Below are 20,217 nucleotides of genomic sequence, written 5' to 3' on the forward strand. Positions count from 1 at the left end.
GTAGCATGGGCCTAAACACCCCGGTGAGGACGCTAAGACAACACGGTTTTGTGTCCAGGGACCCCCAGTCATCCTACAAAGCTGATTTCTGAAAAGGCAAGGACAGAGGCATAGGTGCTTCCCTGAGGTGACAGGGGTCTGGGATACTGGACCAGTCCATCTTGAGGGTCCCTTCTAAGTAAGATTCTAGGTTGTGTTTATCTTGGTTTAAAACATGAAGAGTTTTGAAAGTGTCTTGACCAGTCTCCTTTCTGGAATTGTTGTGTGTTATCATCCAGACACTTACCTGGCTATTTAGGTCTGCTGGCTGGTTGGCTCAGGTGTGGGTAAAGTGCCCGGTTTGGAAAAGAGCAATGTTGTTTACATTCTTTCTTTCTTAATAGTCACAAGTCACCGGCAAGAAATGAAAGTGAAATCAGGGGACAGTGTCATCAGTCAGCAGAAATGTGCCAAAGTTCAGAGAGCTGTTTACTTAGGCACGTCGTGCCTGCCAGCCAGTCATAAGCCCAGGGCTGCATTGATCTGCCGGCCCCTCTCCACCGGCCTGGATTCTGGAGCCTGGACACTAGAAAGCCAGCGAGAGAGAAGAATCCACCGAACCTAATTTCCTGCTCCTCCTCTTGAAGAGCGCTTTGTGCATTCTGCATCTTCTTTTCGGTAAGTACCTGCCTTGTGTGCCCAACAGCTCACCCAAATGCCTGCTGCTCTGAAGACAAGTGGGCTTTCCTCTCAGACCCTGCATTCTAGCCACGGACCCGGGAAAACAACCGGTAGTCAGGGTCTGGGGACCACCGCCCCACCCCCACAGATGACCCACCCCCATGAGCTCAGCTCTCCCGCAGTCCTTCCCCCTACTCCCTCCAGCACCAGCCTGTGGGCCTCTGGGCTCTAAAGCGGTGCAGGTAATGCCAGTATGACTGGTGAGAAATGCAGAGGCGAGCGATGGGCAGTGGGATTTTGCACCGAGTCTATACAGATAGTCTGTGGCGCATGAAGTGGAAATAGGCGGCCAAACAAAGGCAGATCACAGACGTGCAGCAGCTAAACAGGAATACCACGAGTCCTCCTGCAAATACACGCTGTGGACTAAGACTGTCAGAAAAACCTGTGCTCTCGACTCAGAAAGAAGACAGTGGGTCTAAGAGATTTTTAGACCTGGTGTTATTAGACTACATTGCTTTTCACAACTTGATGGAAATTCACGGTGGGATTTTAGTTCTGTTGGTGCAGATGTTTCCCCTAAAATTTCCAGTTAGCTCCTTCACCTGTAAAATCAAACACTCCTTGGGAAAAGATACACACATATGCATTTGGGATTGTCTTTCCTTCCTCCCTCGTGACAACTGAAGTGCATTTTTCAGTATCTTCTTCCTAAACCTCATCTCTCCCAAACTCCCGGATCCGTGCCTATGACAGTCTCCTTTTGATTTTGCATATTGCCCTTTCTCAACACTCTTTCCGGCCAACCTACATGCTTTATCTAATCGCTAACACTGTTTTCTAAACTTCGTTTTTACATAAATAGAATGCCATGACTCTGGAAGTATTTTTAATGCGAAAAGAAAAGAACTCTTGCTCATAATGTCCAGAGATACCAGAACTAACATCAACATTTTAGAACATTTCCTTAGTATCTTTCTTGCAGTCACAATGTATAGTGTGATTTCAGACCTGGTTTTTCTAAAGGCTACCTAGAGTTTTATTATCTTGATATGTCATAATTTGATTCTAATGTTGCTTCTCATTTTTGGCTAAAGTAATGCTATGATAAACATTCTTGTATATAAATCACTGACGGCATTTCTGATTGCTGCCTGACTCATAAGGGGAATTAACTGCCCAAAGGGGTATGATGATTTTTGGTGTTTTTAGTGCTTTTTGCTCTACTGCCTCCCAGAAGGTTTGTAAGAATTTTCACATCCACCATTATTCTATGAAGATGCCAGTTTTATTGCACTCTTGGTATCAAGTGTTTTTATCTGCAGTTTTGATAGGGAAACTCAAAGATTATTCGGCATATCTTGAATTATATTACTTGAGGTATAGACTTTTTTTTCATGTTAGTTAATGTGACAGAGTGATTTACAAGAAGAAACAGATGTTCCGTCTCTGTCCCCATTTCTGGCACAGAGCTCCTAAAACCCTTGGCATTTCCTAAGTGATAATAGAGGTAAAGGTGGTTCATTATTTTTTTTAATTCATTACAAACCCTTTTCAACCACCTCTGAGTTTATATTAATGACTCGACTTTTGGAAAGTCCCTAAGGAGAGGGGCTGGTTGCCAGGGAAAACAACCACATATTTAAAGGGTTGGAACCTTCAGCCCCAACCTCCAGGGAGGTGACAGTGGGTGGAGATAGAGTATGTCACCAATAGGCCGATGACTCCATCCATCACACCTGAGTAATGAAACCTCCATAAAACATCCCTAAAGGACAGGGTTCAAGGGCTTCTGGGCTGGTGGATGCATGGAGGCACCGGGAGGGTGACAGGCCCAGACAGGGCATGGTAGCTCCGCGACCCCCCACCCCATCCTCTGCCCCATGCGTCTTCTGGGTGGCCGCTGTGTCCTGGGCTGTGTCCTTTTAAGCTGAACCGGTACTCTAATCAAGTAGACTGCTTGCCTGAGTTCTGTGAGCCGCTCTAGTAAATTAATCAGACCCAAGGAGGGGGATATGGGGACCTTCAAGCTGTCGCTGGTTGGTCAGAAGCACAGCTGACGACACAGGCTTGTGACTGGGGGACTGCGCCCTTAGCCTGTGGGAGGTGCTATCTCCAGGTAGACAGAGTCAGATTGGAACTACAGGACATCCAGGTGTCGCGGAGAATTCCTGGTGCGGTAGAAACCCTCGCACGTGTGGTGGAGGGTACAAATAAGGAAAAAAGAGGTTTTTACAGTTAACACTTCGCATCCCTTCTCAGGTGAAATATCTCTTCATGTGCCTCGTCCATTTTCATGGGGATTAAATGTTTTTTAACTTTTTGGCATAAACATTTTTTATATTAGGTATATTAACCATTCCATATTGGTTGCAAATATTTTTCCATGCTCACTGACTTTTAATTTTGGGTTTCTGTTGTATAGAAATGTATATTTTCCCAGTTAAATCCATACCATTTTTCCTTTGTAGTTTCAATATACCTCTAAGATGAAAGTATTCTTTTTTCATTCATAAATCAAATATCTACTTTTTTCTAGATCTTTTTTGTCTGCTTGTTCCTTCCATCTCACTACTGGGTCCTTGTGAAATTTATTTTGGTATGTGGAGTGAGATGAGGCCCTAAAATAGTTTTAACTAATTGCTTCAGCATTGCTTAAAAGAAAGCCCTTCCTTCCACTGAATTATAATGCCACTCTTAATGGTGCATTGAGAGTGTATTCACAGGCGTGACTTTTCTGAGATAGTCTGCTCTCTGAGCTGTCCATCCAGGGCCTCTCCATCCTCTTCTGTTGGTTTCACTTTCCCCTCAGTTACTTCTGCCTGGGAGCTGGGCACTGCAGTGACCTCAGTGATCAGTCTACCTTTGGTCTCTTCCAGTGAATTGCATCTTCAAGTAAAGTAATATATAACAAGTATCTTTGGAGGTTTAATCCTCAAAGTCACACATAGTAGGTTCTATAGAAACTGAGACACTATATTCTGTACCCCTGGACTCACACTTTAGTTTTCTCAGCCCTGTCAAAAGGACAAACCTGAAACAATTTAGTAGCTACTTGACTCATTCCTTCACTCATGGGAAAACAAGCCACAGATCAAGGGAGCACAGCATCTCACGAGCAGGGGAGCACCCTTCCTAGGGATCTGGGGCAAGAGAGAGTCCCACAGAGCACTGGAAGAGGCCATATGACTTGTAAGGACACCCTGACCTCATATCCAGCAGGCCCTGCTTCCCAGGGAAGGTGAACTGGCTAAGGCTGCTGGCGGGATGTGAGTGGGGTATGTTAGGTTTTGTTGACAGGTGTTTCTCGTGCAGGCTGACTTGGGTTTAGATTTGTGACCTGGGCCAGGCCACTGGAGCCACCTCATTTTATGAGCCTCAATACACAAATGAACTTTATCAGCCAGAACCTGTGGGCTTTGGGAGGAGATCCCCAGATCTTCTGTGAGGACACAGACCTACTGCCCACTTGGCAGCAGGAGGGAGGTGGAGGTCTGACAGCCGAGACCCTGGCAGAGCAGAGAACACACAGTAGCCGCAACGTCAGCCCCTTCCCGAGCATCCCGCCGACGGCATCCCACCCACCCGCAAGCACCAGGCCTCAGTTAGCACCCCTCCACGAGTGACCAGGGGAAGATCTGCTTTCTGAGGGACGGAGGGGGAGGCCCCAGAGCATGTGCAGCTTAGTTGGTCTGTGACTGGCTGTGAGTTATCTTGCTTGAGTTATGAAGCCATTTTGTGTGCTTTACAAGCTCCAGGTGAGATCCGTATCCTCCTGTGTGGGGATGGAGGGCAAGTCCTAGAAGACTTAGCTCCCTCCGGCCGACTTGCAGCATGTCTTTTGCAAAACTGAAGGACTAAGGCTTAGTGACGTTCTATCACTCTTCACCTCCTCCTCCTCCTCTTTCCTTCTGACTGCTGGGGGCAAACTGCAATCACTAGCTTTAGAGCAGGGCTCCCGGGCAGGACTGCCAGAAAGGCCCAGCACTGCCCCCAGCCCAGCTCAGGAGCTCTCCACACCCCCAGCCCCGCCACCTGGGGCACGTGGCTCAGGATTGGGGAGCAGGGGCTTGAGGTGATGAAGCAGTGCCTGGTGAGGACACAATCCACAGCCTCTCACCCTGGCCTCTGGGGCCTCAGGGGCCCGGGTGCGCTCACCCGTCCAGCCTCGTCTTGTCCCCTTGTCGGTGGGCTGCCACCCCGCCCCCAGTCTGTTCCTCTCCCAACACAGCATCTCTAACCACTGCCCCTCCTTCTGGAAGACTCCTCCTCTGGCTGCTTCAACCCCTCAGGCCTCAGATCAAGCGCCCACTTCTCATGCAGGCCCTCCCCTGACCCTCCACTGGAGGCTCATCACTTCCTGCTGCCAGGCTTTCTCTTTCACGTCATCCTGTTTATCTGCTTTCCCAAATCGCTTCAAAAATTATAATTATCTTTGTAAAAACATGTGCTTGGTGTTTGGTGCCCCAGCCAGAGTGCAAGCTCCAGGAAGGCAGGCCCCTGCTCCGCCCTGCGTGTCGCTGACTGCCCAGGGCCTGTGACTCAGGGGACCATCCCACGTTTGTGACCCCGGGGGTCACAGGATGAAACCCTGGCCTGGTCAGTACGAGGCGGGGACAGTGACTCCGAGAGAGGGCAGGAGACAGAGAGGACGGGAGCGGCACAATCAAGAGGGCAACTGAAGGGACTCCCCTGGCGCCCCAGCGGTTAAGACTCCGGCTGCCAATGCAGGCGGCGTGGATTTGATCCCTGGTCAGGAACCTAAGGAGTCCCGCAGGCCACAGGGTTTGGCCCAAAAGTTTTAAAAAAGAGTGACAGCCAAAGGCAGTCACTGGTTTCTAGTACTGTTATCTGTCTTCAAACTCTGCTTTAGATTCTGTGACTCTTTTAAGATTTTTTTTTCCTGATGTGACCATTTTTAGTCTTTATTGAATTTGTTACAATATTGCTTCTGTTTTATGTTTTCGTCCCTGTGGGTCTTAGTGCCCAACCAGGGATTGAACCTGCGCCCCGGAGTCTTAACCACTGGACCACCAGGGAAGTTCCTGGGTCCTGTGAATCTTAGCCCCCAGGAAACTGCACTGTGAAGTCCTCCCAATAAAAACCAAAGGAGAATGGGTCCCAAGATGCAAGCACTTCCTCATTTTTAAGGATTCCCACCCCCCAACACCAAAATTTTTTTTTTGACCTTTGTTCCCAGCTGGATAGTCTGCTCGCCAGCAGGGCTAACTAGACCAAAAGCGAGTTAATATTAATGGGGCCGCCCAGGCAGTCCATCCCCGCAGCTCGCTGGAGGCGGAGGGGCAGCGGGCGCTCCACGCTGCAGTCTCATGGTGTAGTCATGTTTCCGCGGGCCGAGCTGCTTTATTTACATGGAAAAATTAAATAAACCCAGACGTCACAGCGTTCCATAAAAAGCCACCGTTGGCCCGGCTGTCCACGAGGCCTCTGAAACCCGGTGCTGCTGCCGTCTTAACACACTCGGGCAACACTTCTGTGGCCTCGTTTTCAGAAATAAGAACCTGGGCTCACATTTCTGCTGGAGGAAATTGACACGTTTCCCTTTCTTCTTCCCTGTTTGTTTGCTTCTGTCAGGAGCCACACCCAAACCACGAACACACTGGTCCCCAGTGGTGCGCAGCCAGACACGGTCCCGTCAGGGCCGGGGGCCTCCTCTGGCAAGCCGACTCTCTCCTCCGCCAGGCTGTTTCTCCGACTTTCTTCTGCTCGCATTCTCTCCCATGGGCTTCACTGCCTCTCGGTTCCGCTGCAGCCCCACCCTCCGCCTCCCCTGGCTCTTCTCTGGCCTCCCCTGAACCGCCGCCTCGTGGGCAGCACCACGGCAGGCACCAATCCACTTGTACGGATCAAATTAGCTCCCTTCAGTCTCACAACAACCCCCAGGAACAGGCCAGCGGGTGCTCTGAGGGCAGGGATATTGGCGCGGGCAAGCCTGGGAAATGCTCAAGGTCATATGCTGTGAGTGACAGGCCAGGGCCTGAACCCAGCTGGCACTAAGGTCCACATGCTTGATCGCCATGTCCCTAACCCCATCCTGGAGCCATCAGCACCAGACACCAGTGAGGCCGGGCCCTCCAGGGACACTCTGGTCGTGAGCGCCAGCCCTAGCGTCTCCCCCAGAACTCACTTCTCTGAGCCTCAACTTCCTCTCCACAATGATGATAATTTAAGTAATACTTACTAGGTAATGTTCCCCAGGATGCATGTAAATCACCTCATTTAATTTCCACAACATCTACAAAACACGTTCTATTATTATACCTGTTTTCCCGATGAGAAACCTAGGCAGAAAGACGTTCACATAGCTAGTCAATGGCAGAGAGGGGCTCTGAACCCTGGACACACAGCTTCAACACCGATGCTCAGCCGCACTGCCCCACAGCTTCCCACCGTGCTAGATGGAAATGCCGGGGTGTCTGCCCATTACAGATGTGAGCGTGAGAGGGGAGGACGTGTGCGGAGGCCCAGCCTGGGGAGGCAGAGCTCAGGCTCTTACAGTGATTTCACAGTCCTGCCTGACAGGCTGCCCCAGCCTCGCCTGGGAAAGTTACTGAGCCTCAGGAAGCCTCCGTTTTCCCCTCTGGAACATGGATGTGATAACAGTAAATGTGTTCCCACAGTGAACTTAACCCTGGACTGGCACAGAGTAAACACTCAAAAAGATTCTGAGTTTAGTATTTAATCATTAAGTCCTCAGTCAAGCTAGATTCCTTCTCAGACACCTTCCAGTGATCACAAAGACTTCTCGAAGCAAGTTCTGCCCTCTATGGTCCCCCACAGCTTTCTTAAGTCATTAATGAGAAGAAAAAGCCCGGGAGACGAATTTGTAGGCCATAACAACCTAAAGACCCACTCGTTTTTCTTTCGAGCTTCTGTTCCACAAAACTTGCAAGCTCCATAGGATCCGATGGCAGCAAAATGATAACACGCAGGTTTTACCAGGCAGTGCTCAGGGCCATGGCAGTAACTAGTCCGCAGCCTCAGCCGTCAATCACACGGGAGTCTGTCCTTGCAGGTGGCCTCACTGTCCAACCCCTGAAACTACAGGCTCACACATGTCTGAGAAAGAGGGAATAAGCTTGAGGAAACTGACGTTTAGGAAATGGGAAGAAGAAAAAAATAAACAGAGAAGGACCTGAAGGAAGAGAGCCAGGACAGAGAAGTAGGTCAAAAAACTTAGAGGGACCACAGAGGGAGGCTCTGTGGGCCATGGCTGACTTTCACGCTGCATTCAGAGGTTGTTTGGTGGATATTCACAGACGTGCCAGGAGTGTTGGGGGTATACAGTTAAAGACAGATTTTGATAGAGACAGACGGCCTCAAGAGGTTTACATTCTATTGAGGGCTGTAGGGAGAAGCCAAAACAAAGTAGGATTTTAAGATGGTGGGAAATGCTACCCAGGGAGAGCAGGAGAGGGGCAGAAAGAGAGCTGGGTGCCGTGGAGGAGCCGTCAGTTTCAAGATGCCAGCCAGGGACAGCATCACTGAGAACAGGATCTCTGAGCAGAGACCTCAAGGGAGGCAGCAGACATGTGATAACGGAAGAACACTCCAGGCGGGGGAATGCCAGCACAGAGGCCCGAGCCTGTCTGAAGGCTTCAGAGGATGCTCAAGAAAGCCACCGTGGCAGGAGCTGAGGGAGGGGGTGGAGAGCAGGAACAAGGGGAGAAGGCGTCCAGGGACGACAGGGGCACTAACAGCCCTGGGGAGCCCTGTTCCCGAGGAAGCAGGAGGAAGGCCACACTACTGCAAATATCATCCTGGGAAAGTGGACACCCGCGGCATCCAGAGTCCCTCCGGGTAACAAGCTCCAGGACACAACACACCTGCTGGGCACAGCACACTGTGTTCTTCCCCGGCCCAGGAATTCAGGCGTTCCAGAGTCTCGTCCCCACCCTCTGGGAGGGAGCTGGGACTGAAGGGCACACTTGGAGACACTTGCCTGCCTCTCCCATGGGCACCTAGCAGGGCTTATTAAACACTTCATGGATGAAGGGGAATTTCCCGCTGGTGGCCTCTGATGTGAGGGACAGTGCAGGGGCCCGTAGGATGCGTCACCTGGGACAGACATACAGGTGGTGAACTTGGGCAAATGGTGAGAAACTTAATAAGGCCCAACTGTACATATAAAGTCTTGTTACTGAATATCATTAGACCTTCAGGCAGGAAGAATGAATTGAAAACAACAGAATGACATGCAGGGGTGGGAGGGTATTTTTGCTAAGTCAGTGTAGACAGGGAGTTGTGTGGGCATCTCACATGTTGAGACAGATGGAAATGGAATATGTGAAACCATGATTAGAGCAGTGACAAATTGTTTTTAGTGCCTAAGTCACTCTTTGCCAACCCACCAGGCTACTCGGTCCATGGAATTTTCCAGGCAAGAATACTAAAGTGGGTTGCCGTTTCCTCCTCCAGGGGATCTTCCCGACCCAAGGATCCTTATTTGGCAAGCGGGTTCTTTACCACTGAGCCACCAGGGAAACCCCGGTGACAAATCAGAAGTTATAAATAAGTGCATGATCAGTATTTGTATACAAGGCACATAATGATTAACCTGGCAGATATCCCAGCATATAAGAAAGAAGTATCTGGGAGCTGGAGATTGGAGATACAGACCTCCTCTGTAACAGAAGGTCGATGGGCAGTTTGGAAAGTTCATTCTGACTCTGCAACTAGAGTGAGCAAGCGCTGGGCCTCCGGCCATCTGAAGTAAACAAACCAGTGCCGGCGGCGAGAGCCAGCCTCCCTGCTCAGTCAGCGCTTCTCAAGTGTTCCTTACAGTCAGGGGAAAGGCCAGAACCCATGCTGGGAAAAGCTTCCCGGGCACCGTTCTCTGCTGCCAGGTGTCCTGTACTCAGGGCGTGGGCTGCCAGGAGGACTGGCAGGATAACAACCTGCCGGGGCTCTAATCCTCCTTCAGACATGACCTCAGGAAGATTTCGCTCTTTTAACACAAAAGTGGCAAAAACATAATTTAGAAGACCGGGACCCTATGTCTGTGCCTCTTCCAACCATCATCTTATTGATGTGAAAACTTCAGAGGTGCTTAAACTAAAAAAAAAAAAAATGAAGTGCTTCAGATGAATATTCTGAGACTATTTTCCTTCTGGTGACAAATGTGAAGCCACACACTGTTACTGAGTCCAGATTTGTGTCTTGGTTCAGGGGCCCCACTGCCACAAAAGGGTTATGCTTTATGATGACCGTTATGATAGCAAAATGCTAGCAGCCTTTATTTATAAAGAGCTCATGTACACTGACAAACAAAAACCAAAACTAAAATTGATGGAAAAAAAAAAGGAACTGACAGGATTCCACGCTCCCCCCAAAAAAAATAACAACCAGAGTCAACAAACACTCGAAAAACGTTAAACCTTACTCAACAGTAGCAATGCTGTGTCATTTTTCATCATCAAAGATGAAAAGATGAGAAAATTCAAGAGAGGAGATGATGAGACAAGCACTCTCAAACTTCTGGTGGAGGAATACACTGATTCACAGACGCAGTCACCACGGCATTGCTTACAGCACTGCAGAACAGTGTCGTAAAACAGAATATATAAACCGTACACCAAAACAATGCCATAAAACAGAATATATAAACCATACAGCTAACCCGGCCATTAAAAATATTGTTTAGGAAACATTTCTAGTGACAACTGGAAATATTCATGCTATAGTGATGTTTTCAAAGGATACAAACACACACATTTATGCAATCCCAACTATATAAAACCGTTCCAGAAGGAAATGTGTCGCTGGGTGGTTATTTCTACAACCTTGAAGTTACCAACAATTTTTAGTTTTGTCTCCGTACTTTCACATTTTCCTGATTTTTCTACAAACAACATGCGTTATTTTATTAAAAACAGGAAAAGACTTCACTTAAAAATAGCAACTGTGACTCAGCAGTCTCCCTTCCGCCCACTGAGGGAAGCACAGGCTTATCATTAAAGGGAATTAAGAGCTCACTGTGCTGAGAACAAGATTACAAGGACTGTTAAAGGCCAAAACCAAACAAAAAATCTGGGTAGGCTCTTAGGAAGGCAGAGAAGGGTGCCCTAGGGTTTTCCCACCAAATAACCATATCCTCTCACTGGGACGCATTTAGAAAAAAGAAGCTCGGCCGAGCCCCCGAGCTCTCTGTCCACAGCCCGGCACTGAGCACGGGGCAGACTCGGCACAGCCCCTCACCTCACGAAGCTCTGCCGTCTCCTTAGATGAACGTCAGGTCAGTGCGTGCGGTACCTAAAGGATGCTATTTTCACTCATTCAAGGAAAAAAAAAAGTTTCTACTGTGTGTCAGGCACCATTCTGGGGATAAAGTAGACAGACTGATCCCCAGAAAGATCACAGCAGCGGGGAACACACATCCTGGCCTTCAGCTACATCAGAGTGTGGGCTGAAGCAGTCTGAGAAAGTTGTTGAGAAATCAGCAGGACCCAGGGAGGCAGAAAGCAGGGAGCTGGTGACGGAAGCGGAGGCCTGGCGCGCTGCAGTCCACTGGGTTGCAGAGTCGGACACGACTGAGCGACTGGACTGGGCTGAACTGAGGAGCGGCAGCAGCTGACGGGGTGGGCGGTCAGGAAGGGGACAGTGGGCAGGGGCAAAGCGAGGGAGAGAAGACCCAAGGGAGCAGGGCCTGCCTGGAGAACCCAAGTTCAAGTTCTCAGTCGCCCCAGACCTGGAGCTGGGACTGAACTCTATCTGCCTGAAGGGCTGAAAGGAAGGAAACCAGGGCTGCCACCCACACGTCTGCTCACGGGCCTCTCAGCTTTATTTTGTTTCCTTCTCTATTGAAAACCTCCAAAAGGTCAGTCCAGAGAGGAGAGGAAGTCAAAAACAAAGGCTCTGGGTGTCTGGGGAGCTACTGTGTGAGGCGGCTGTACAATCTCCTGAGAAGCCCCAGGAATCTTTTTGCACTAAGCTTCATAATAACCTTTTTTTCAAGCCCAAGTGGAACAGGCTTGAAATAAGAGAAGTAAGACAGAGCATTTATACACAGGCAACCCAACTCCCAGCCTACTGGTTCCTGGACCACCGAGGCAAGTGGAATCTTATTTCCCACTGCACAATGGTATAAATCTGGATTCCAGCCCTGGAAGTCCATCCGACACTCCGAAATTCCTACATCCATCAAAAATTTAGACACAGGCTTTTACAAACATCTGTTAATATGCAAACCTGTGCAAACTATGTTCCTATTGGCAATTTTTCCCATGCTATGGGCTGGACTGGTTAAAACTTCTCACCCTACCAGTCTAATAACATGGACTAAACACATCATTTTAATATTTGATACATCTTTCTTTCTCTGCCAAAGGAGTTGCTGATAAATCCTTATTCTCATCAGCCGCCTACTGCAGACTGAACGACTGTGTCCCTCCAGATTTGTTCACTGAAGCCTAACCCCCAGCATTTGGAAGTGGGGCCTTTGGGAGGTGATGAGGGCTAGAGCAGGGATTCACACTATCCCCTCTTGAATAGGATCAGTGCCCTTAAAAAAAGAGGCCCCTGAGAGCTCCCTTGTCCCTTCCACCCCACGAGGACACAGCAAAAGGTGGACCGTCTGGGAACCAGGAATCGGGCCCCTACTACACCCCAAAACAGCCGGCACCTTGATTTGGGGCTTGCCGGCCTCCAAAACCAAGTAGGTAAATCTCTGCAGCTGAGGAGCTGCCCGTCCACAGTAACCCGCAGCAGCAGCCTGCGCGGGCGGACGCTATCCTCCCTACAGCCCATCCACATCCTGTCCCCTCGCACGCTTTCCTCCGTCTGTCCACGTGCAGGACGAGTGTGGGGTGGTCAGGCAGACCTCCAGCCAGCATGGGGAAAGCAGAGGGGCTGTGCCTCTCAAGGGAGCTTCCAGAAGCTGATCGCCAGGGAAGTCCCCGGGGCCACCACTGGCCACCACTCCCTGCATTGCCCACCAAGATGCGCAGCCGTGGCCGGGGCTGGGTTTGGTTTTGTCTTGAAGGAAGTAGGTCCATGTTTCTGTGGAATTCCAGAACAGGAGCTTGAGAAGAAACAGGGAGGGAGGCAGGGCGAGCTGGACATTCACGGTGTGACCTCCCCTACAGGGACCCAGGAGGCGCCCTGCGAAGGGCATGAAGATGACTGTCCTGAAATCAAAGCGGCGGAGCCAGCTGCTGTTCCTCGGCACAATGACCCTCACGATCACGGTCATCTGCCTGCTCTTCTTTGCTCTCCTCTGGAAGGCCGGCAACCTTGTGGACCTGCCCAACCTCAGGGTTGGCTTCTACAACTTCTGTCTCTGGCACGAGGGCACCGGCGCCCTGCAGTGCTACCAGTTCCCCGAACTGGAGGCCCTGGGCGTGCCTCGAGCGGGCCTGGCCCTGGCCAGGCTCGGTGTGTACGGGGCCCTGGTCCTCACCCTCTTCGTCCCCCTGCCTCTCCTCCTGGCCTGGTGCAATAACAACGAGGGGGAGTGGCAGCTGGCCGTGGGCTTCCTGGCCACATCCTCTGTGCTGCTGGCCAGCGGTCTGGGCCTCTTCCTCACCTACACCTGGAAGTGGCTCCAGCTCTCCCTCCTGGGACCTGGGTCTCTAGCTCTGGGCGCTGCCCAGACCTTGCTCATCCTCTTGCTTGTGGCCACAGCTGTGTTCCCTCAGAGGGCAAAGGACAGGAGCTGGGGAGCTGCTAGTTCCGTCTAAAGGCTTACGTGATCACTAGGGTTCATTTTGAACTGTGCTCAGAGAAGACTGCCAGAGAATGCACAGGCCGGTGTGTCTTCTCGGCTACCCTGCTTCACAGCCAGTGCGGAGCTCCAGCTGGAGCAGACTGGACCCACCGCGGAGTGGGTGGGTGCCCAATGTCAAGGAAGACAAGACGCAGCGAGGGCAGCCAGGGCCCCTTCGGCTTCTTAGGATAGGGTGGTCTGCCCTTTGGGACTTCTAAGAACACCCGAGAACCACATAGCTCATTGTTGCAAGAATTCCTGCTTTAGTTAACTGACCTGAGCAAGCCATTCTGACTTGATCCTCAGAACAATGGGGAGATAAGGCTTCCTGTCACTGGGGCCAGATTTCCAGGACAAGCTGCCAAATGCCAGATGGGAACCCGCTGATGGTTTATGAAGGAACGCCTTGGTGTCCCCAGGAACCCAGCCTAGCCAGCTCCCCATCTCCATTTGAGACAATGCTCCCAAAGGCCAAGGAGTGATCAGAGGGACTCACAGAACAGAAAGACACAGAGAACAGTCTGGCGGTTTTGAATGTTCCCCTGAAAAGGCTCCTGGACCGAAAGACAGACAGAACAAGGGTCTAAGCACTATGGATGAGCAGACCACTCCCAGAACGCGATCTGGGCGTTCAGGAGCCCAATACGCCAGATCCCTGGTCAGGAGAGGAAGATGAACAGGACTGAGTCAGCCCACGTCCATGTAAATGCCGCATCCCTCCCTGCCCCCCGCCACCCTGCACCAGAAAGGATGCAAGCACCACTCACGCACGGGGGACTGTGTATTCTTCAGCATCTGTTACACTGACAACCTGTACAGCACGTGACCGCCTCATCCCACACCTGTGCAAAGCCACACTGAATAGAGGCAGAAACATGGACTCCAGTGTGATGTCTTGTCCTCAGTGTCTCTTTGGGGCTCCTATCCCACTCTCACTTTCTAACTGCCCAGGGACCAAAGCCAAGGCCTAGAAAGGTGCCAGAAGGTGGCAGAGGAGGGCTGTCTGGTTGGTCGGGAGGCCTACCAATCTGTATATGGAACCGCAGGCTCTCAGCAGGAGCCCAGCCCTGGGGAAGGTGTCTAGTTCAGGGTTGGACCAACAAGGGCTCACTGACCGACTGACACGCAACGGAAGTGATTTTAAAAATAGGCTTCTTCCTTAAGGTGACTAAACCGTAGGAATTGCAGTGTACTTAGCAGCGATACTTGTTTTTCCTTGAAAATTATTAAGTTGACTCTCCAGTTCCAGTAAGTTTGACCCCCATGATCTCATTTCCCTGGAATCAGGTACCTGAATAAGACAGTGTCGAGCTCCTAGGCCCCTGAGCAAAGAGCAGGAATTCTAGGGGGAGCTCATTTTGATTCTTCACCTCCCCCGGTGAACCCACCCAGCCCAGGGAAGCTTGATACTGGGAGCAGAAGTTGTCACAGTCTGAGGGCGGCATTCAGGCTGAGAGGGGAAACCCAGCTTCCTTCAGCCGCTCTGAGCAGAAAGTCCTGGAAGTGTGACCCTTAGCTGAAAAAGATCTCCCTGACATATCTGAGCTCGTCCTGGTCTTCCCTGAGGCTTCCGCTGCAGGCCGCGTCAGAACCCGCAGGCCCTGGAGCTGGGCCGTCTGCCCCATGGCCGTCTTCCTCATTGTCCTCGCTTTGGATCCAGGGGGAACTTGGGGACGGTGGCGCTGGGCTGGCTGGGGAGCGCTCTGGCTTATCAGCGCCTGCCAGAGGTGGCGGCTCCAACGGCTTTTCCTGTTTTCGGTCCTCCTGAGAAGAAACGGCAGGCAAAACAGATGGGTTTTACTTCCCTCATGTGTAAGCACACAGAGTGTACCCGGCAGCATCCGTAAAGCCTGCGCTGGGGGCCGGGCCCAGCTCCCAAATCACAGATGCCCCCCACCCTCGTCCCCGACTCTGCCCCTCCCTGCCCTGCTTCTTGGGCGCTGCAGAAATCAGGACCAGCAGGGCAGGCGGCGGGCAGGGGCATGAGGAACCGCGGCGCAGGGAAGACAAGTGAACCCAATGGACATGGAAGGGCAGGCTGACGGAATGGAAGGAGCGCAGGACGCGAACCCTGAGTGTGGGCCTCACTCACTGGGACTAGCAATAGTGTCAACCAGCAGGTTACTGCAAGCATTAAATAAGACAGGGAATACATAAAAGGCCCTGAGCAACTCTCAGGGACTGCACCACTCGAAGGTGGGACAACCGTTAGCCGCTTCTGGAAGCCAGGGCTTCAGGGGCGAGGTGCTAAGGATGGTGCTCAGAAGTCACCTCGTCCGATGGAGACCCTCAGAGAACATGAGCAGTTCACGACTCCTGTCCCCTCCACCTGCCACCAGCACAGAGTCACCCGGACAGGGAGGGCCACCCTCCCTCACATGGCCACGGCCTCCCAGGTCTCCAGCCCCAAGGGCCTGGCGGCTGCACTCCTCCCCTAGAGCGGGCTCTCGGCTGCCAACAGGCAGGACGCCTCTTTTATTAGCATGAACCAGGGCCGGGTCTAGTTTCTGCCCGCCAGGAGTCTCCGGTCATCAGAAAAGACACAGCTGGGCTTCCCTGGTGGGTCAGTGGTGAGAAGTCCACCTGCCAAAGCAGGAGATATGGGTTCAATCCCTGGTCTGGGAAGACCCCACAAGCCTCGGGGCAACTCAGTCCCTGTGCCACGACTACTGAAGGCTGCACGATCCAGGGCCCACACGCTACAATCACGGGGCCCAGGAACCACAACTCCTGAGCTCTGCCAACTACAGAAGCCCATGTGCCCTAGAGCCCAAGCTCCACAAGAGAAACCACAGCAATAAGAAACTCTCTCACTGCAACCAGAGAGTAGCCCCCGATCCCCGGGACTAGAGAAAAAGACCGAGCACGGCCAAGATATATACATAAATAAAATTTAAATAAGAAAAGACACAGCTGACTTTACCTCAGTGAGGATCCCCAGAGCAACGTCGACGATTTCGGCTTCATTCATGCAGTACACAGTCCTCATGGCAGGAAATCTGAGAGAAGAGCATGAGGTTAGAGACAAGCACGAATCACCGACAGGAAAGAATGACACCCAGAGTCGCATCTCGGGGCCTGGGCTGGGAGCAGTAGCTTCCCCAGGGCACTGCCGTGGCTTCTGCATCCTTGGAACCAGTGACTGGCACAGGGGTTCTTGGGGCAACCGTGGGATTTCCCACCGTCCATCAACTCCGCTAAGAAATAGGGCGAGACGGCTGGCTCCTGAGAGAGACACACACGTGCGTGCACGCTCACGTTGCAAGAAGGTCAAACAGGCCAAGACATGTCTGAATGCCACCCCCCAGCCCCATGCGTGAATACAATAAAGGAGGGCTCTCCCTGGTGGCTCAGTGGTAAAGAAACCCCTCACAATACAGGAGACCTGGGTTCAATCTCTGGGTCAGGAAGATCCCCTGGAGGAAGGCACGGTAACCCACTCCAGTATTCCTGCCTGGAGAATCCCCATGGATAGAGGAGCCTGGCTACAGTCCACAGGGTCGCAATGAGTTGGACACGACTGAGTGACTAACCACAGCACAGCAAAGATCAGAAAGCACGGCTGGTCAATGAAGAAAACTTAGAAAGGGAAGAGTCAGAGAGGGACAGTGAGCGCCTGAAACTATGGCCAGGAGAAGACAGGGGTACCCACTCCCTGGCAGCCTGGAGACCCCCCACCAATATCACCATTCAACCAAACTCCCCCCCGCCCTGCCCCCCAGTTTCAGATTTCTGGCCAGCCCGGCAACCTGCAGCTTGTCTGCCTGTCCCTAAAGATATAGCTGCAGGAAGATGGGATCACCTGGTCCACCTACCCCTTCACTGGATGGTCACAATTTCTGCGGCAAATGAAGATACTGACAATCTGGACAATTGGTGTCTGAGAGCTTGGCTGATGTGTGTTTAACTCAGGAGCTGGAGCCGCTATCTGGGAGCTGACCCATGAGGGCCTGAGGGTAGAGATTCACTGACAGAGGCAGAAGCCAGTGCCAGCCTGGCAGGGCACAGCCACCTGCAGCCTGCGCACGCCCTGAGAGCGGATGAGATGACTGTGGACTGACACACCCCCCCTCAAAGTTCCAGCAACACTGGACAACTGGGCCCCAGCAACTGTGAGGCCTTCAATCCCTCCCCCGTCCTAATCCCCCAGGAGGACAGAAGCTGCCCCACCTGGCTGCAGCCGCTGGCACTGTGGCTGGTCTCCTCTTCGGGATTTTCACCCGCGCCGCCCTCTTTTCAGCCACCTGGGCTGTCATCCATGCGGGCAGCACCCTCTTTTTATTCTCAGACTTTAAGGCTTCCATCTCTTTAGTCTCTCATGAAGAGGAACCAGGCTCCAAGCTTAGTGACTTCAGGACAGCAAATCCCACTCTCTCATCACACACCAGGAACTGTAGGTCTGTTTGTCATCAACAGGAGTCCAGCTTTGACTCCTACAGAGAACAAAGTCCAGTGAATTCTAATAAATAAGAATATTCCCAGGCATCAGCCACAGTGACTGGTTAGGGCAGGCCAGAGGTGAGCAGGGCCAAGGAGACTCAGAAGGATCATTCTCAGGGCATGAAGAGGGAGGTGGGGAGTGGACAGGTGATAGGGGTCAGGGAAGAGCAGCACTCCACTCCGGGCCCAGGGCCCCCACCAGCAGTGGGGCCCCATGCTCCTAGGAGCCTATGCACTGAGCCCCTCAACACAGGAGCAAGGGAGGTGCCCCTCCTCCTCTCCACCCAAGATGCTCACTGTCCCCAGGGTGCCCAGACTATCCTACCCTTAAAACATGTCTCAATGCTCTCTCCCTCCCCTCCTCCCCATCACAGATTTCTCCTTCCCTCTATCTGGGAGTGGTTATAAGAAACCCCAAGGCCATTCTGATTCACAGTGAGGGTTCACTGGCCAACACCCACTCCCTTAAATCCAAAGATACTTCTGACCAGTCAGATTTCAGCAGCAGTCGGGGGTGAGATATCACTCTGCCTGAATGTGCAGAATCCAGACGCCAGGGCTTTGGGGGTCGGGGGCGATTCTCATCTAACCTGGCCTCTCCCCACCCACCCCCACTGGATTCCCGCCCTGCCCCTCCTCCTGAAACTCAGCCCTGGACCCTGTGACTCAAAGGGTGCAGATCTCTACCCTCCACTGAGCACTTAACCCTGAAAACAGCTCAGCGCGCGCGTTCTGTGAAAATTCAAGAGGTGGAAATAGTCATTCCCACATCTAATGTTGTTCAGTCGCTCGGTGTGGTCCGACTCTTCCTGACCCCAGGGTCTACAGCAGCCAGGCTTCCCTGTCCATCACCAACTCACGGAGTTGGCTCAAACTCAGGTCCATTGAGTCTGTGATGCCATCCAACCATCTCATCCTCTGTGGCCCCTTCTCCTCCCGCCCTCAATCTTTGCCACATCTAAGGAGCACCGCTAACCGCCCCGGACCAGCACAGCTGCGGTGCTCGGTACATATACTGATTTGACCGTGAGATGGATATTCTCAAGCCCATTTTACAGACGAAGAACTGACATTTAGCAATTGGCACAAAGTCACAAAAAAAGTTTGAAACGGCCGGTCAGGACTCGCACCTGGGCCCTCCAGGCCCTGGCCCTGGGCCCCGCCGGCCGGGGGGTGGGTGAGGGCCTGGGGCGGCCCCGAGGGCGCAGCGACCCGCCCGGCGCCCGCAGTTCTCGGCCTCCCTGCTCTCGGGGACCCCGCGCCGCCCCGGGAGCGACGAGGGCGAGGGGCACGCGCGCCACAGCCGCCCGCGTTCCCGGTGCTCCTCCGGCCAGGCTTCCTACCTCGGGGCCCGCGCCCCCTCGCTGGCTTCCGGGGCGGGCCCGGAGGCGGATCCGGACGGCGGTGTGGAGCGCGGAGCCCCGCCGGCCCGGCCGCGGCCCCACGCTCGCCGCAGCCCGCCCCGCGCGCCCCCCTACGCTCCCCGCGCGCCCCCCTACGCTCCCCGCGCGCCCCCCTACGCTCCCCGCGCGCCCCCCTACGCTCCCCGCGCGCCCCCCTACGCTCCCCGCGCGCCCCCCTACGCTCCCCGCGCGCCCCCCTACGCTCCCCGCGCGCCCCCCTACGCTCCCCGCGCGCTTCCGGCTCCCGGCCGCCCGCGGGCGTGAGGGACCCGGCGCGCCCCCTGCCGGCGGGCCGCGTGATCTGCGCCCTCGGCGTCGGAGCAGGACTCGCCCAGTGAGGTGTTGGGGGCACTCCGGCCTCCGCTGACCCGGGTCCTGACCAAGTCTCTCCTTGACCAAATTCAGGTGGAGGATCTGAACTCTTCTCAACGAGGCCCTGCCTTTTGGACTTCCGCGTGCATCTCCACATTGTCCATTTTTACCGAGAATACTGCTAATACTGGATTAGCTGGAGTCCGCCCACCCTCCACACCTGATTCTCATCCACGGCCATCCCCTCAAGTCATGTTTGATTACCCGGCCGCTCCCAGCAATAATCTTATTAGGTCGATATAGCCAGAAGCCTACTTTACCCTGTTGTTTCTTCTTAGTAATTATCCATCCACTTACCCCCCCACACACACACCCAGCCACTTGTACTGGGAGTTGAGTTCAACCTCTTCCCCACAGCAAAACCCTACCTAGTAGAACCTCTAATAGTTTCCTTACTGTTCATTAACAAGTGTTGTGAATAATTTTAACAGTATTTTTTTTTAACAGTTCCCAAATGTGGCTCCATTTGAGGCTTGCTGGTTCAGTTCAGTAGTTCAGCTGTGTCCAACTCTTTGTGACCCCGGGGACTGAAGCACGCCAGGCCTCCCTGTCCATCACCAACTCCTGGAGTTGACTCAAACTCATGGCCATTGAGTCGGTGATGCCATCCAACCATCT

The 20,217-nt window shown here is 52.8% G+C and overlaps 2 protein-coding genes and 1 long non-coding RNA gene across 7 annotated transcripts in view; 1 reads left to right on the top strand and 2 right to left on the bottom strand.

Moving 5' to 3' along the window:
- LOC129552671 (uncharacterized) overlaps positions 1–412 on the bottom strand; it is a 64,736-nt gene extending 64,324 nt beyond the window's left edge. For both annotated transcript variants that reach the window (XR_008685285.2, XR_016037077.1), the window contains exon 1: positions 287–412. This is a non-coding gene — a long non-coding RNA (uncharacterized LOC129552671). The remainder of the gene's footprint in view (positions 1–286) is intronic.
- TMEM140 (transmembrane protein 140) lies at positions 412–14,264 on the top strand. Its single transcript, XM_055421305.2, has 2 exons — positions 412–657; positions 12,765–14,264. The coding sequence occupies exon 2, from the start codon at positions 12,792–12,794 to the stop codon at positions 13,356–13,358; it is 567 nt and encodes a 188-aa protein (XP_055277280.2). The 5' UTR covers positions 412–657; positions 12,765–12,791; the 3' UTR covers positions 13,359–14,264.
- A 632-nt stretch (positions 14,265–14,896) lies between these two features.
- CYREN (cell cycle regulator of NHEJ) lies at positions 14,897–20,194 on the bottom strand. 4 transcript variants are annotated; one of them, XM_088834679.1, is made up of 4 exons: positions 19,168–19,316; positions 17,555–17,817; positions 16,308–16,383; positions 14,897–15,148 (listed from the first exon to the last, which is right to left on the bottom strand). In XM_088834679.1, exons 2-4 carry the CDS (start codon positions 17,686–17,688, stop codon positions 14,897–14,899), a joined length of 462 nt encoding a protein of 153 aa, XP_088690805.1. In that variant the 5' UTR covers positions 17,689–17,817; positions 19,168–19,316. The 4 variants fall into 4 exon arrangements, with proteins under 4 accessions (XP_088690805.1, XP_088690806.1, XP_055277281.2 ...); XM_088834680.1 differs by lacking the exon at positions 19,168–19,316 and adding an exon at positions 18,955–19,160; XM_055421306.2 differs by lacking the exon at positions 19,168–19,316 and having other exon boundaries at positions 17,555–18,197.
- Between the last annotated feature and the right edge of the window lie 23 nt (positions 20,195–20,217).

The sequence above is a fragment of the Moschus berezovskii genome, chromosome 3 (assembly GCF_049115385.1).
Source record: "Moschus berezovskii isolate FMDL1 chromosome 3, NW_MosBer_1.0, whole genome shotgun sequence".
Classification (NCBI taxonomy): Eukaryota; Metazoa; Chordata; class Mammalia; order Artiodactyla; family Moschidae; genus Moschus; species Moschus berezovskii.

What these genes read in the sequence shown, in the direction of transcription:
- TMEM140 (XM_055421305.2), top strand. Translation starts at nt 12,792, where the DNA reads ATGAAGATGACTGTCCTGAAATCAAAGCGGCGGAGCCAGCTGCTGTTC.
- CYREN (XM_088834678.1), bottom strand. Translation starts at nt 19,696, where the DNA reads ATGTGGAGATGCACGCGGAAGTCCAAAAGGCAGGGCCTCGTTGAGAAG. An exon ending in GAGGGGGCGCGGGCCCCGAG is followed by an intron (nt 17,818 to 19,167) that starts GTAGGAAGCCTG and finishes TGTTCTCTGTAG; the next exon opens with GAGTCAAAGCTGGACTCCTG.